Source organism: Dermacentor variabilis, chromosome 1 (assembly GCF_050947875.1).
Source record: "Dermacentor variabilis isolate Ectoservices chromosome 1, ASM5094787v1, whole genome shotgun sequence".
Lineage (NCBI taxonomy): Eukaryota > Metazoa > Arthropoda > Arachnida > Ixodida > Ixodidae > Dermacentor > Dermacentor variabilis.
The window spans coordinates 51,720,365-51,735,726 of record NC_134568.1 but is presented as its reverse complement, the minus strand read 5'-3'; the positions used below and the strand labels follow the sequence as shown (position 1 = coordinate 51,735,726).

Below are 15,362 nucleotides of genomic sequence, written 5' to 3'. Positions count from 1 at the left end.
TAGAATTTCGTGTTGGAATTGCGGAAGAAATAGAGAAAATGACCATTATTCAAGGCGTTTTTAAGGCGTAAAGCGCGCGACGTTGAGAGTTCGTGTTGCTGAAACACGACGCAAGCACGCGGTGTACTCAAACACGCGCGTAATTACCAAAGTTTCAGGTGTTCACAGCATGAAAGTATGTGTACGTGGTTTCGCAGGTTCATTCACTTACCTGCAGGACACTTTTGTTCGGTCGGCGCGTGAGAGATTCCGGCTGTGTGCGCTCAGCAATGCCTGGCAACAGGGCCGTTTTTTTCATTGCGGGCTGCTTTGGTAATCGTGACGATATATTGTTTTTTTTACAAGTACTGCTCCAGGAGGGCACATGTAATGGCTAACGGAGGCCTCTGAAGAGCACGTAACATTACACTAATGCAGGCGTCGCAGGGAATGTTCGCATACAAAATTGGCTGTCCGCGATCGTATACCCCCTTGGCATGCACAGGCTTTGGCGAGCCCCATCCAGCCCTGGTTCTAGCTTTGGTGTTCAAGTTGCCGTTTTGGTGCCCTGGAGGTGTCGTCAATAATACGAAATAATGACAAGTTGTTACAACTAGTAAATAAAATTTATTGAAGAAATACAATCGCGCCGCGGCGCCAACTTCTAAAGCAGCGCTAGCGCGCGAATATTATGAAACGCCAACGAGGAATTTACCGGCCCACGTACGACTCTACGATCAAAGTGCACGTTAAACATCCCCAGGCGAGCTAGATAAAGTTATCCGGAGCCATCCACTACGACCTCCATCCTAGCTTTAGTCGCTTCGGAACGTTAAAAACGTTAATCACCACAAATCAATCCATGCGGGCGTACATTCGAAGCTAAAAGACTGCATCGTGATTCATAGTGAGCCTTGCAAAATCGTCGAGAATGTGCTAACTTCTGGTGGAGCTCAAAACACACCCTGAATAAAGTCGCTTTTATGTCACAGGCCAGCTGCAGATGCGTGCATTTCACCGCAAGACGAAACTACATGAAACAAAGAGAGCACATTCGAAAAACAAAAGTCAAACAACGTGCTAAAAACCACGCAGAGCATGAACACACACTTTTTCGAAGCGGAAGGCGTGAAATAGGCTCAATATAAGAGGTTGTGAGTAGCCGTGACCCTTACTTCACTAAGCCGTGCGTTCTTTGCCACTTCCTCGAAATCAGCCCGCCCGATCCTGCGAATCCACATTTCTTTTTGTGTTGCGCCCGCCGGACGGCAAAGCAAAAAGCTTTTTGCCCTCGCTGTGTCTGTTGCGGCAACCGAAGGTGCAGCAGCATGGCATCACAATTAAGTTCGCGGCCCTGCACATTCTATTACGCTAACGCGCTCCGTCAGTCCGCCTGCCGTACTTTCGTCGCGCAGGCCCAACAATGGAGGTCGGCGGGCGCTGGAAAGAAAAAATATACAAAAGCGCGGCGCCTGCTCCGCGCTGGCAAGAAAAAAATATACAAAAGCACGGCGCCTGCTTCCACGTGACACAGATTGGCCAATGGGGGAGCGGAGGAGGCTGGGGCGACAGGAGGCGTGGAGGAGGATGCGCAGGGTGAGCGGGGTGGCGGAAAGATCTAAGAATGGTGCTACTTTTGAAAAATTGAGGGGCTTTACATGCGCGTCGGCCACAGTCGCTCCGAAAAAGAGAGAAAGAAAAAAAAAAAGCGACAAGCAAAGCGGCGCGGTGGCGCCCGTCCCGCGTCTCTCTCGCGATAGCAGGCTGACGCCACCGGAGCAGCGTGCAACCAACGGTTCGAATGGTTCAACCCAGTTAGAAGATGGCGCCGACAAAGCGCAAAGCTGTGTCGCTTGACACGAAGATGGATATTTTGCAGGACTCTCGATGCGGCTTCAAGGTGAGCGCCCTCGTGAAGAAGTATGAGCTCGTCCAGTTAACGATATCAACCATCTTGAAAACCGGGAGCACCGCGATTGTGAAGGCAGGAGCTATCAGCGGCCATGCCGATCAGCGGAAAAGGGTTAGAGACCCTTTGTACGCCGATGTTGAAGAGGCGCTTTACCAGTGGTTCATCACCAATTGCTTCAAGAAGGCGGGCTTTGTGCGTAAGGACGAACTTCCCCAACCCGCTGAGACCGACCCAGTGGAAGTCGCTGACATACTGAGCTCTAGGAGCTCGTTCCTACTGGTGACACAGGTGTTGTGTCGAAGGAGGAGTTTTTGACTGCAGACAGTGCTGCCTCGTTCTGCGATGAAGTCACCGACGAGGCGATCGCCGAAGATGTGCTGTCTCGACAGACGGCAAAGTTGTGCGACGGTGGCGACGGCATAAGCGACAGTGACAACGAGATCGACAGTGGCTCCTTGACCTCGACCACGATGTCCACGCAAAGTGCACTGTCGTCGATCGACTCCTTAATTGATGTTATGCATGCTAAAGGATTGCCGCCAGTGTTCGCGCAGCAGCTGGAATCCATGCACACTGCGGTTGTGAATCTGAAGCTGCCGCAAAAGCAAGTGCAGATTTCGGACTATTTCGGCGTGCCTAACCATTGACACGGTCATTGGCGCTAGAAATAAAGTTTGTTTTTTACGGCCTACTGTCTACATCATATATTCTTTAGAGCAAGTAGCGAATTGGAGTTCGGAGCTGTAAAGGTATGTTCCGCGTTTAAAAAAAAATTTTTTTTTTTTTTGATAACTACAGTCCAGATATAGCGAACATCGGTTATAACAATCGTATTTTTCGTCTTTCTCGATATCGTTATAAGTGGACTGCACTGTACACAGAATACACTGGGAGAGGTGTTTGCTAGAGGCATTCTTGTGTGGTAATATTTCATAACCTTTGAGAGGGTTGAGCATTGTCATTGCCTCACATGGCACATCCCACCATGGTGGAAGTATTAAACTTGAATTGGATTTTGGAGCTGTTGTCCCAAAACCAAAATTGGATTATGAGGCATGCTGTAGTGGTGGGCTGCATGTTAATTTGAAACTGTGATGTTCTTTCACATGTCCCAAAATCTAAGTGCACGTGCGTTTTCTATTTCATCCCTGTCGAAATGTGGCTGCCGCGGTTGTGATGAAATCCGCGACCTCTAGCAATGCCATAGCCGCAAAGCTACTATGGCGGGCACAGAAGTGTTGATTTGATGTTCGACCGCATCCATAGTGTCACCTGGACCCTGCGGTGCGCTTTAATTAATGCGGCTCTGCTGATGCTCACCCTGCGCAGTTTGTCCACTTGACATATTTGCATGGTGTTTGTTTTTCAGAAATAGCAGCAACGTACTGTACCGTCCCTGGAGCTTAAGCTTATTAAGTTTCCCCACGACTGCTGTCGTATGGTGGTAGGGCTTCCTTGCTTTCTCAGGTCACCTTCCCTTGTATGGGAGCTGCCTCTTCTCCTCCCTGTACAGTTCTACCTAGGTCCCCTCTGGACTTGCAGGTTAGTAGAAAGGGAAGCGCTGCAGTTTCTGCAATGCTTCTGAGACATGGTGTGCAGTGGCTGCTGTGTCTGAGACAGCAGTCAGTCACAGCAGCAGCAGCAGCAGTGGGAAAGTCGGATGAAGAGGCAAAAAAAAGCTTCGCTTTAAAAAGATAACCGGGCAGTGCGTGCGGCAGTGAGAAGCGTGCTGCGGATGTCGCACCATGGCTGAACAAGTTCCACTGCGAAGGAAGTTGCAAGGCCCGTCACCATTGCTAGTGCTAATCCAGTCAAAAGAGGACAAGAATTGTATTTTCTGCGCTGATTTTGTGCTAAATAGAAGCCAGGGTTGTGGATTTATTCAGTAAATAAAAGTGGACTGATGTAGTAAACATTTGTTTTCTTGATACGCTCAACAATTCGACAGTCTAAGTCTGACATTTATTTTTGGTGCCTGTATAGGTTTTACTGTATAGGCATTGCGAAAAGATTAGGAACAAACTTTCATTGTTGTCTGAATAAGTACAATTCTACACCCGTGGAAAAACGTGTGGCAAGGCCAATGTTTTAACCAAAGGGTATTAGATCTAGTTTTAGTATGTCGTCATTGCCAGAAAAAAATTCGTTCCATGCTGCCAGTGGTAATGCTGAGGTGCCATCTGATAGCTAGAAATAAAAAAATTTTCCCGACTGCATGACCCTCGTGATTGTGCATGTACAATTTCTGATACTTTGTACTCGTGTAAGATGAGACGAAGCGAAGGCTTATTTGAGCTTTTATCATGATGAGAGCAAGTAGCAAGAATGAATTTGATTTAAAGTGGGCATTGTGTAGTTGCTGCCATGTTATGTAATTGCGGGGTAATGTGCGGGCCATCTCACAAACTTCCGGGTGCCTAGCGAAATTACTGCAAGCTGCAGGACATGCAGCATTCGTGTGATGTCTTGGGATGCTGTCGGCAGTGTCTTTGCTCGATTTTTGGCCATGCGTGCTATCGCATTTTAAGTGGAAAAAAGATGCTACACCAGCTGTTGGTGCTCTTTTATTCGCCGATGACAGTAAATAAGGGAGGGGGGGGGGCAGTGATGTATGTGTCACACCTCTTCGCTTGTGGCGGGTGATTTCAATTTCGCTAGAAGAATGCAGACCCTTCATGCACAATTTCCACTGAAACTAGGCATTTTCTTGGCACAAAGTGCACTGTGAGGTTTCTTGAATGGTGTTTAGTCTACGTTGACATATTAGCCTTTAGAGTTTAACATGTTTACATTAGAAAACAGTGGGTACTCATATCTAATGCAAAGCCCATTTTATAAGAAAACAATATATAGCATGCTTTCAATTCCGGCAATCGGAAAAAGATGAAACCTGCTAGGTTTACCTTCATGGAACAGAAATTTGTTATCCATTGTTGTTACTCTCCGACAGTTTATTCTGCAGGCCACATGTGGACCTCTGTACAATCGGTATGCATTTGATATTTCACATTTCTTGAATGGCTGTGCAATCATTGCAAATGCTCTGGTGGTTCACGTCTAGGCTAACCATTTCGACAGTTAGTTCGTCATGTCATGCAAGACTCCACCATGCTGAAAACACTTAATGTGGCTTCATTGCTACTAGCTTGTCATTTTTATAATGAAAGCGGTGCATTGTTTGGGCCAATGTGAAAACTACCACCAACCTGTTCTGTCACCATTTTGTGGTGACAGAGGTTACGGCACTGGCTCACACAGTAGCCTGTCGGAGCCAGTCACTGGCTGCAACTACGGTTTCGGTTTATACTTAATATATATTCTAGGCACTATACCTATGCAAAAACTTGTTCTGTCTCCATCTTGTGATAACAATGGCAATGACAGCAGGCTGTTGCTAACACAGCAAACACTGTTTCGGTTTTGTATCTGATTGTAACACACAGGCAATTTTCAAACCAATTAAAAAAAAAATAAAACACAGTGTGCACTCGGTGGACATGTAGTGGCACATTATGAGCTGCTGTTATACCTTAAAATTTGCTGCCAGCAGATGCAGCAGCCATTGGGGTCACCGTTGGAGACAGGCTGCCCACCAGTAAAGTTAAAATGATGTGGCGAGGAGCAATTTTGTGACAGAATTAATGAGTCTTTGCCCATAGAAGTCTACAGGTGTATGCTGGGACCTTTCATTTGGATTGAATTCATCGGAGTTGAACTGCCAGAAGTGTATTTTATTTGGAATATTATTAAATCTTATGCTAAATGGCAGCCCTTGTAGGGAGCTCCAGGTTATCTGAACTAAGCCAGCGGCAGGTAGGAATGCGTCCTGCAAGCTTTTCAATTTGAGCAGACTTTTTGAGGGACGTTGGCTTAATATCTTACCTTGTTTCTCTTTTGCAGGCTGGAGGTGTGGCCTGGCTATGTACAATCAGTGGCTGAATATGAAGGAGGGCTCATGCTAAACTGTGATGTGTCCTTTCGTGTCCTGCGGACGATCACTGCTCGTGAAGTGCTGTGAGTAGTAGGGCATTATTGTATTGGGCGTCCAGTGACTTCAAAACCAAAAAGTGTTGGTTGTGAAGTACTGTGAGTAGTAAGGCATCCAGTGACTTCAGAACCAAGAAGTGTCAGGAAAATTCCAATGAAATACCATAAGTGTTGGAGAGATGTGCTTTTTAGAAGGCTGAAAATTCGGGAGGGGGGGGGGGAATAATTTTGGGAAAACATTCATTTCGGCATCAATATGAAATTTTCAATTTCAAAGTGAACTTGAAAAATGGAAAGCAAGTGCAAATAGAATATATTTCTGGTACGAGTACAGTTGAACCCCGTAATAACGAAATCGTCTGGGGCAGCAATTTTTTTCGCTATCGCGAGAATTTATTGTGAAAATGAGAGAAGGCAGATAAAAAAGGTACTGCATAACAGGACTCGCGTTTTATTGAAAAAATTCGTAATCTCGGTCTGCCATCCACTGCCTCGGAGGAGTTTTAACACTCGATCCTCACAACTCAGAATATGTTGCATGACCACGTCGTCATCATGCGTCGTGAGGAATGACCGCATGATGCCGAGTCTGTCTAGCACATCTCGCAGGCTCGCTTGCTTGGTCGCGGTTTCATCGTCATCATCGCTCTCATCATCACCACGCATGCTGCGGACTATGGCGTCATCGGTTAGTTCCTCTTGGCCGACCAAGTCATCGTCGACAGACAGGAAGTTGTGTAGACCAAAGCCATTGGGCACAGTTTTGTCCACACACCGAAGCGCGTCCCATGCCTTGCTCAATGTGAAAAGTTTGCCCAAGTCAGCAGACACACTTCCACCTTCTGCTGGTCGCTCAAACTCGGACGATGCAGCTGACACCTGCTGGTTATTAAAGCTTAAGTGCTCAAAGCAGTTTTTGATCACGCTCGCTCTCATTGTCATCCATGCTGCAGCAACCATCTCTAGGGCCATGAAAAGGTCCACCTCCGTCGTGCATTTGTACTTGATGTTCAGCAGCATTCTCTGAATAAACCTTTTGACGGTAGGCACACTTCAAGCTTCTGATGACCCCTTGGTCGAGAGGCTGAAGGACTGAGGTGCAGTTCGCTGGGAAAAATACCAGTTGGACGTTCGTAAAAGTGGCATCAACACAATGGGCAGTGCAGTTGTCCACGAGAAGGCACACAGACCTGCCTGCCCTTCGCATGCTCACGTTGAGGGCTTCCAGCCAGTTGGTGAAGATAGCATGTGTCATCCACGATTTTTGGTTGGCCGTGTATTCAACAGGCAGCCTGCCATGTGCCTTAAAACACCGTGGCTTTTTGCTCCTGCCAATGATGAGGAGCAGACGCTTATTGGAGCCGTCCACGTTCGCGCAGAGAATTGTTATGCGTTTCTTACTCTGCTTGCCGCCGTGACATTTTTGGCCCTTCAAATCTACTGTCCATCACGTAAGCATCTCGTAAAACAATCTCGTTTCGTTGGCGTTGTATACGTCACGGGGTTCGTACTCATTCATGATCGCTTCCAGAGTCTCACATCCAATTTACTGCGCCTTCCTTATTAACACTTGTGCATTCTCCAGAAATCACTTTGGCGGCGATGTTGTGTCGTGCTTTAAAACAGCTCAGCTGGCCGGCGCTCGCTTTCCAGTCATCGTGCCCCAGTAGGCATGCAAAGTCAACGGGGAGCGGCCACAGTCTTGTGCTCCCCACGTGCTCCATTCTCCAGTGCCGCCAAGGTGCTGTCTTTCGATTTTAAAATGGTCGACAGGGAGCTGTATAGTATCCCGAACTTGACAGTGATATCAGTCTTATTTTTTCCGGTTGCAGTTTCCGCGATGATTTGAGATTTCTCTAAGAGTGTGAGAAACTTGCATTTCTTAACTGAAGGAGGCATTTTAAGGCTTACTGCCGCACACGACGACTAAGCACGACGAGGAGAACGAGTGGTACGAAGCAAGTCGCCTGGCCACTTCTGCCAGAGTCGCAGCCAGGTGCCGGAAGCGGCATCATATGGTTGCCAGCAAAAACGAGTTATGCGCTACAACGAGCCTCTAAGCAAGCAACAGGTGGCAGCAAGCAAGTTTCTAAAGTGATTAAAAAACATGTTTCAGCACATTTTTGATCAGGATTTCACTTATTGATGTGTTGAGACCATGCGAAGAAATTTCGCGACCTGCCATTGCGGAAGTTTTCGTTGTCGTGGGTCTGCCAGTTGAAGATGTGTCATTGTTGAGGGATATGAAATACACGTACTCCTATGTAACTCCGCCAGGAACTCTGAAATATTTGATTGTTGCGAGAATTTCATTGTTGAGGGCTTTCGTTATTGCAAGGTTTGACTATACTTTTGTTTGTTTTCACCGGCCAGAGGTACGAAGAAAATCACCAGGTTTATTGCACAGCAAATAATGCAAAGAAAAATTACACTTTCTGGTCAGCAAAATTTTCTAGTACAAAACTTTTGCTTGACAGTGTCATTACTGTAGTTACCTAATGTTGTCATGAAGGAAGGATAGCTGCTTGACGTGTTTCGGGAGCAGCAACACCCTCCTGCATGTCGCAACTCCTTCAGGCACCGAAAAGAGCTGCTCACCGGACACACTAATGTTTGGTATTGGGAGGTATCTCTTTGCGAGCCGTGTCAACAGTAGGCATAATGCTTCACCACCACTTACACAGATCTTCTTTTTGGCCCAACATTTCATCACGCACTTATCTTTCAACCTGTACTTGTGGCAGTGAAAATTTTTTCTGGTTGATGAGTTTATCAAAGTCTTTCCAAAAGTGCTGACGTAGAAGGAGCCTCTTCATAAGCCAGGTTTCAGAAGCCATGTTTTTAGGCACTTAGCTAGATTGAGCACACGCAGAGTCTTCCAGCTGGTGGCTAATGTTGTCCAGATGCTTGAAGAACCATCAGAGGCCCACTGACAATGCCCCTTCTTATGTTTATATGCTTCATTGCACAGCAAATTAATTTCACTGCAATACATTTGAAGTTTGAGATATTTGCACATCGACCTAATAGAGGAGGCTAGTGCTCTGTTTTTCATGTTCTTGAATGCTGTGTCTTCTTGCAACATTTGGTCTAGAAGCTCATCTGAAAGGGCAAGGGAACCCTGAAAAAGTTAGGAAATGAAACTATAAAGTTTCCCCACTATGTAGAAATTGCATCTCTCAAAATGTTAGGATATTTCTTGATCCAAAGTCTGTTCCCTTAATGGGGGAGGTGGGGATCAGAGCTAACTTTTTTGTTCTTTGACCTAGAGCAACGAAATTTATCAGCCACACTCAAAAGTGTCTGAAATAAAGAAATATGCAGTTTCATTACGATACCTTAACTAGTTTTCAAGTTACAATATCGTACATGTGTTCCGCTTGGGGAAAACATGGCACTGTAACGAAACATGCCAGCGAGCTGCCAGTAGTTTCAATCTTTGCCCAAATGATCACTACTGGGTACAACAGTTCCAAAAATTTTTTAACTGCTTTATTTATTTATTTTTTTACACAGAACATCATGCTCACTTTTTCTAATTGTACCAGAACTTGTCATTCACAAATTAGCATGCAGAAAAAAAAAAAACTAAGCCCTCAGCAAGATATTGAAGGCTGTCATACCCTCAAGCACACTACAGGGAATTCATAAAAATAAACAGGATCTAAATTGGTCCAGGCATTCCAATGCTACCCTTTCCACAGGCAACACAGAATGCCCAAACCACACTTTTGAGAAAACGTCTCTCAAAGTTCTTAGAGCAGTTCACATCTCACAAAATGCACGAGGATTGTAGTTTTTGCTGTCTTTGCTTACAAGTAATTTTTGGGTCTCTGCCCTTTGATTCGCACAGTTCGAGGTGCCGACATGCGAAGTACCTAGCCGCGCAGTCCGAGATGTCGATGCACGAAATGCCTAGCCACGGGCTCGAGGAGTCGACACTGGATGTGCTTAAGTCGCGCATTTCGAGGTGCCGATGCGCGAAATTGGTAGCCGCGAGCTCGAGGAGTCGACATTCGATGTGCTTAGTCGCGCAGTCCGAGGTGCCGAAGCGCGAAGTACAGTGGAACCCCGTTCATACGTTTTTCACCGGACCCGGGAAAAAAAACGTAACAGCCGGGAAAATGCAACAGTGAGGAAAGCTCCGAAAATGAATGAAAAAAGTGCAGCTTCAACTATAGACAATTTATTTCCACAGAGTGCGCTTAGGAGTTAAAAAATTCCAGAATGGTGGCTTGCCGTTTCTTTCACTCGCTAGAAATCACCACAGGTTTCTCAATAGCCTGGAAGGCCGCATTGCTGTCAGCATCGCTGTGAGGTGCGACGTATCTGCGGAGGAGGTCGAGAGCCGCAACGGCTTCTCCAAAGCTAGAATTTGGCAACTCCCCGGCATCATGCGGCTCGAGCTCCTCGTCGTCACCGCGCCACGGCAATGGCAACGGACGAAGGAACATCCGCAGGAAATTTTGCCCTCTTTGGCGTAGTCATGCTAATGTGCTAACGATTGGTTAGTATTGCTGCGGAGCGCGCGCGTCCGAGCAGTCCGGTTGCCCGCGGCGCGGCGTGGTTTCGCGAGAAACGTAAACAAGAGAGGAGAGCTGGCCCGATAGCCGGAGCAACGCCAACTTCCAGCTTCACTTTAGCTTCACAAAGAGTGACGTGTGGGCTTCTCCGCCTCTCCCGAGTTTCCTTCTTCCGTGAGTCGACCCGTCCAAAAACCACGCGGTGACCGTTATCACAGTGATGATAGTGTGAGGGCATTTTTCACGAATGGCCACTTAGTGGCGGCCTCTCGAACTGGCGTGCGGCTTCTTGCAGCCAGCTCTATAGCCAAGCCCGGCCAAGCCTGGCCAAAACTTGTCAAAAGCCAAAATGGCGGTTAGAGCGTGTTGCCTACTTTAGCCCAGGCGGGTTCGGCGTGCTAAGTTGCGACGTATCATGCGGGGACGTTTTCAAAGCTACTACGTAACAGCGGGGTTCCTTATACATTGAATCCTATGGAAGCTATGCCGGGACCGGATGAAAACGACGTAGCAGCCGGGAAAACGCAACAGTGAGGAACGTAACAGCGGGGTTCTACTGTACCTAGCTGCGCAGTTCGAGGTGCTGATGCGCGAAATACCTAGTCGCGGGCTCGAGGAGTTGACACTTGGTGTGCTTAGTTGCGCAGTTCGAGGTGCTGACGTGCGAAATGCCTAGACACGAGCTCGAGGAGTCGATGCTCGATGTGCGTAGTCACGCAGTCGGAGGCGCCGATGCACAAAATGCTTAGGCGAGGGTCCGACATGTCCGCGTGCGATGTGCTTGATGTGCATGAAATGCTTAGTGGCGGGTCTGAGGATTGCGTGCGTGATGTGCTTGGTCACGAATTCCGAAACACCAAGTGCTGAAAGGCTTAGCCGTGTGTCCGGATTCCGCGCGCGAATCATGCTCGCGGTGTCCGCGTCGCCAATGCTCGGTATGCTTAGCCGTGGGTCTGAGACATCCACAAACGTAGGGATCGGCCACGCTACTGCCATGTCCGCGTAGTGTCCGTTTCCATACGTCGAGATTATGGCTAGTGGAGACTTCCACTCGAGACTCGCAAGGTGCAAAGAGCCGAGCAAACGATGCGAGCACCGGACCAATGGTGAACCGTGCTGGAGTCACGTGGCGGGTGCGGCCAATTGCAGAATCCGGCACGACCTTCAATCATTTGCTTTTTGTATGCGTGTTTCTGTATGGTGGAGGTAGCTGAAGTGGCAAATTTGAAGACTGAGAAATGCGCTTTCCAACGAGACCAAGGTGGCGGCGCTCGGTTGCACCGTTCCGGAGATACTGTGGCTTGAAAAATGCTGTTTTTTCTTTATTTCTGCAAAATTTTTTACCACCTTGGCTGATAAAACAAATTTTTTAGGGCACTTCTACGTGGTTTACAGTGATGGTATTTCGGAATCTGATAGAAAAAGAGTAATAGAAATTGAAAATGTGATCTTCAAAAATTCTATTTTTTGGCCATTTTTCGCTATGCGAAACCTGCGTCCTCTCTTAAGTGCCATGTCTTTTTCACCCCCTTGCTTCACACCATGTAAACTTCAACGCTTGAGATCTTGAAGACACACAACATATGTACACTAGGCCACAATAGTTTTAAGGGAGACTGAATTTGCAATAAAGGAACTAACTCTTGTGAACTCTTATTGGCTTGAATTCAAAGTTTCAACGTGCTAAATGCCTTTGCAACCTAAATGGGGATCCCAGAAGCACTATGCCTTATAAAGTAAAAATTCACATTTGCCACAGTACCCACGCTCTGCCCACGCTCTGTAAACTCGTGTCGAAATATACATGTGCAATTCACATACACACGCACACACTTAAGACAAACATAAGACACCCACCACACCATCATGATGACTTTTGGCAAAGCTATTTTGTATACTACTTCAGTGTTTGGTGTCATTATGTTTCTTGGTGATAAGACAGACTGAGTGGTTACATGACCATGCATGAGAGAGGGAAAAAAAATCACATCCAACCCACATGCATGAGCCTATGTGAAGAAGTTAAAACTGAATGTAATGCATGCTATTGTGTTCATTTTAACCCTATGCAGCTTGTAACCTCGTGCAATGTTTACATTCCTGCTGCACCTATGGCTTGTGAAGCTGAACTTCTTTTTAATAGTGTTTCCTAGTATCGTAATGTGAAAGGATGTCCTACCCTTTTCTTTCTCTGTTTAGGTTTGATGTGTACAATGCGTATCCAACCGACTACAAAGCCAGGGCTGTGCATGCAATTGTGGGTGCAATTGTGATGACACGGTACAATTACCGCACATACCGAGTGGATGACATTGCCTGGGACCTCAAGCCAACCTCTACTTTCACATTCCATTCCGGAGAGGTCATAAGCTACATTGACTACTACAAGTAAGTGGCCTGTGCCAATAATTGACTTAAAGTCAAGTAAATTAGTTGTATTGAATAGAGTAGAACCTCGTCGATACGATCATGATTTCCTGGCACTAATGTTTCGGATTGAGAACACATAAACTGACCCAATACAGTTGCACTAATGTTCAGTATATCGCCAAACTGAACTACGATCATATGATAGCGTTTTCGAGCTGCTAGATCCCACGAGGACAAAACAAGGTGCAAGGCTTGTGTGGTAGAGAGCAGTAGGTGCCCGCAATGGCTGCTTCCCTGCAGAACCGTTTGAAGGAACCACTACAGCCATGAGTACCCACTCATTGTTTTGAATTCTATTGGAAAATGGAGTTGTCCTTGCTATTGGATGACTTTCGTGTATCAGAAAGTGGTTTTGGCACGTAAAGCCCCATAATTAATTTTTTTTTGAACTTTCGTGTATGACATTAATAGAATAATGTAGCCCTTTCAGCATTGTAGTAGCTTTGAAATGGGAATCGAACAATTGAACGTGCCTTTCGTTTCGGGGTCCCTCACGAACTCTGTGTTGCTAATTTCTAGTTTGCGTTGTTAGTTCTTGTTTTCTTTTCTCGTTTTTTTAGATTTCCATGGATGTGCGCAATTGCTGAAATTTGTAAAACTCAGTGCAGTGAGCTATGTAATGCTATGTATGCAATGCTATGCTATAATGCAATGATATGTAATGCTGTGACCCATGAATGTATTTACATTTATTGTTATCTGTCTTATTGTATGTCTTGTTCCACTACCCTCAATACAGTGGAAACCCGTTCATACGTTTTTTCACCGGACCGGGGGAAAAAACGTAACAGCCGGGAAAACGCAACAGTGAGGAAAGCTCCGAAAATGAATGAAAAAAACTGCAGCTTCAACTATAGACAATTTATTTCCACAGAGTGCGCTTAGGACCTAAAAAAAAGTCCAGAATTGTGGCTTGCCGTTTCTTTTGCTCGCTAGAAATCGCCACACGTTTCTCAATAGCCTGGAAGGCCGCATTGCTGTCAGCGTCGCTGTGAGGTGCGACGTACCTGCGGAGGAGGTCCAGAGCCGCGACGGGTTTTCCAAAGCTACGATTTGGCAACTTCCCGGCATCATGCGGCTCGTGCATCGCAGTCTGCGACTCAACGATCTCGGCGATGCTCTGACACTCTGACGTCACGACGACAACATCCACGGCGACGTAGTCGTCGTATGTGACCGCCATTTTGGCTTTTGGCGACTTTTGGCCGGGCTTGGCTATGGAACTGGCTGCAAGAAGCCGCACGCCAATTCGATGGCGGCCTCTCGAACTGGCGTGCGGCTTCTTGCAGCCAGTTCCATAGCCAGGCCCGGCCAAAACTCGTCAAAAGCCAAAATGACGGTTGGAGTGCGTTGCCTACTTTAGCCCAGGCGGGTTCAGGGGGCTAAGTCGCGACGTATCATGTGGGAACGTTTTCACAGCTACGACGTAACAGCGGGGTTCTACTGTAATGCCCACAGGGCCATAAGGATATCTGAAATAAATAAATAGATAAATAGGATCTTTCCTGTTTCAAAGGCACCTTGAAAACCTGAACTGTACACATTGCCTCTTCTTGTTCAACTCTGCAGGCGTATCTACAACATTGAGGTTCAGGACTTTGATCAGCCACTGCTTTTGCACAGGGACAAGCCAAGGAAGAATGCACCGGTAAGTGGTTTCTTTTTCAAGCGGAGCTTGTATTGCCTCATTCGTGTCGGCGTCGGTGTTCGTGTTGCCATATGAAAAAACTCAAGCCGCACAAAAATAAAAATTGTGTCAGGCTGCGGATTTCAACCACCGACCTCCAGGTTGTGAGATCACCATGCTGACAGATTCAGCCACTCCTGGTTCATCACACGTGCCCTTTAAAGTGGGGTTCTATATGCAGGAAGAAGTAGATGCAGCGCAAGACGTGAGCCAATCCGGAGGAGGGAAAGGGTGTGATCGCATGTTCGCTTGCCTCGTGCTTGCCGTTACTCCCCAGTTCAGGCCTGGTGATAGGGAGGCTACGTTTGGATTGTTTTGCCGAAAATCAAGCTGTGTTGAAGGAACGTCAGCAGGAGCGGGCCACGTGTCATGTGTTTAACCGAAGATAAGGCAGCGTTTCATGAACGCCCCCGGGAAATCGCTTGAGAAAGGGCTCGTCGTCGACTTGCAGACCTCTCTGTGAGGGAGCACGAGGCCGAGGCGTTACAACAAAGAGCTGCAAATTCCTAGCTTCACTTCCAGCCCTCTTCACAGTTGTAAAAGGGCAGTAACTTTTGTTTCTGCACAACAAAACATTCCATTTTCTGGATTTTGTGGATCTTGTTTTTTAGGAGCTAGAAAGAGTTGCCAAAAGCTGTCACGGCATTCTCTTTCCTTTTTTTATTTTTCGTGGAGGTCCATGAGGTCCTTTCATCTTGTAAGGCTAGTGTTAGCTAATAACAAGGATGTGGTAGCTATTCTTTATGCTTGATTGTCCGTAATCTTTTTATTATTAACCCTTTGCAGGATGACATGCAATTTCTTTCAGAAATTCTTGAAATATTTGTTGTATGAGTAAATGAGG

At 46.6% G+C, this 15,362-nt stretch overlaps 1 protein-coding gene across 1 annotated transcript in view; it reads left to right on the top strand.

The window, feature by feature from the left end:
* The window catches only part of LOC142577884 (piwi-like protein 1), a 157,418-nt gene that overhangs the window by 64,388 nt on the left and 77,668 nt on the right, over positions 1-15,362 (top strand). Inside the window, exons 8-10 of the mRNA XM_075687316.1 lie at positions 5,792-5,905; positions 12,601-12,789; positions 14,401-14,479. Of these exons, the coding sequence (XP_075543431.1) occupies positions 5,792-5,905; positions 12,601-12,789; positions 14,401-14,479 (382 nt within the window). The remainder of the gene's footprint in view (positions 1-5,791; positions 5,906-12,600; positions 12,790-14,400; positions 14,480-15,362) is intronic.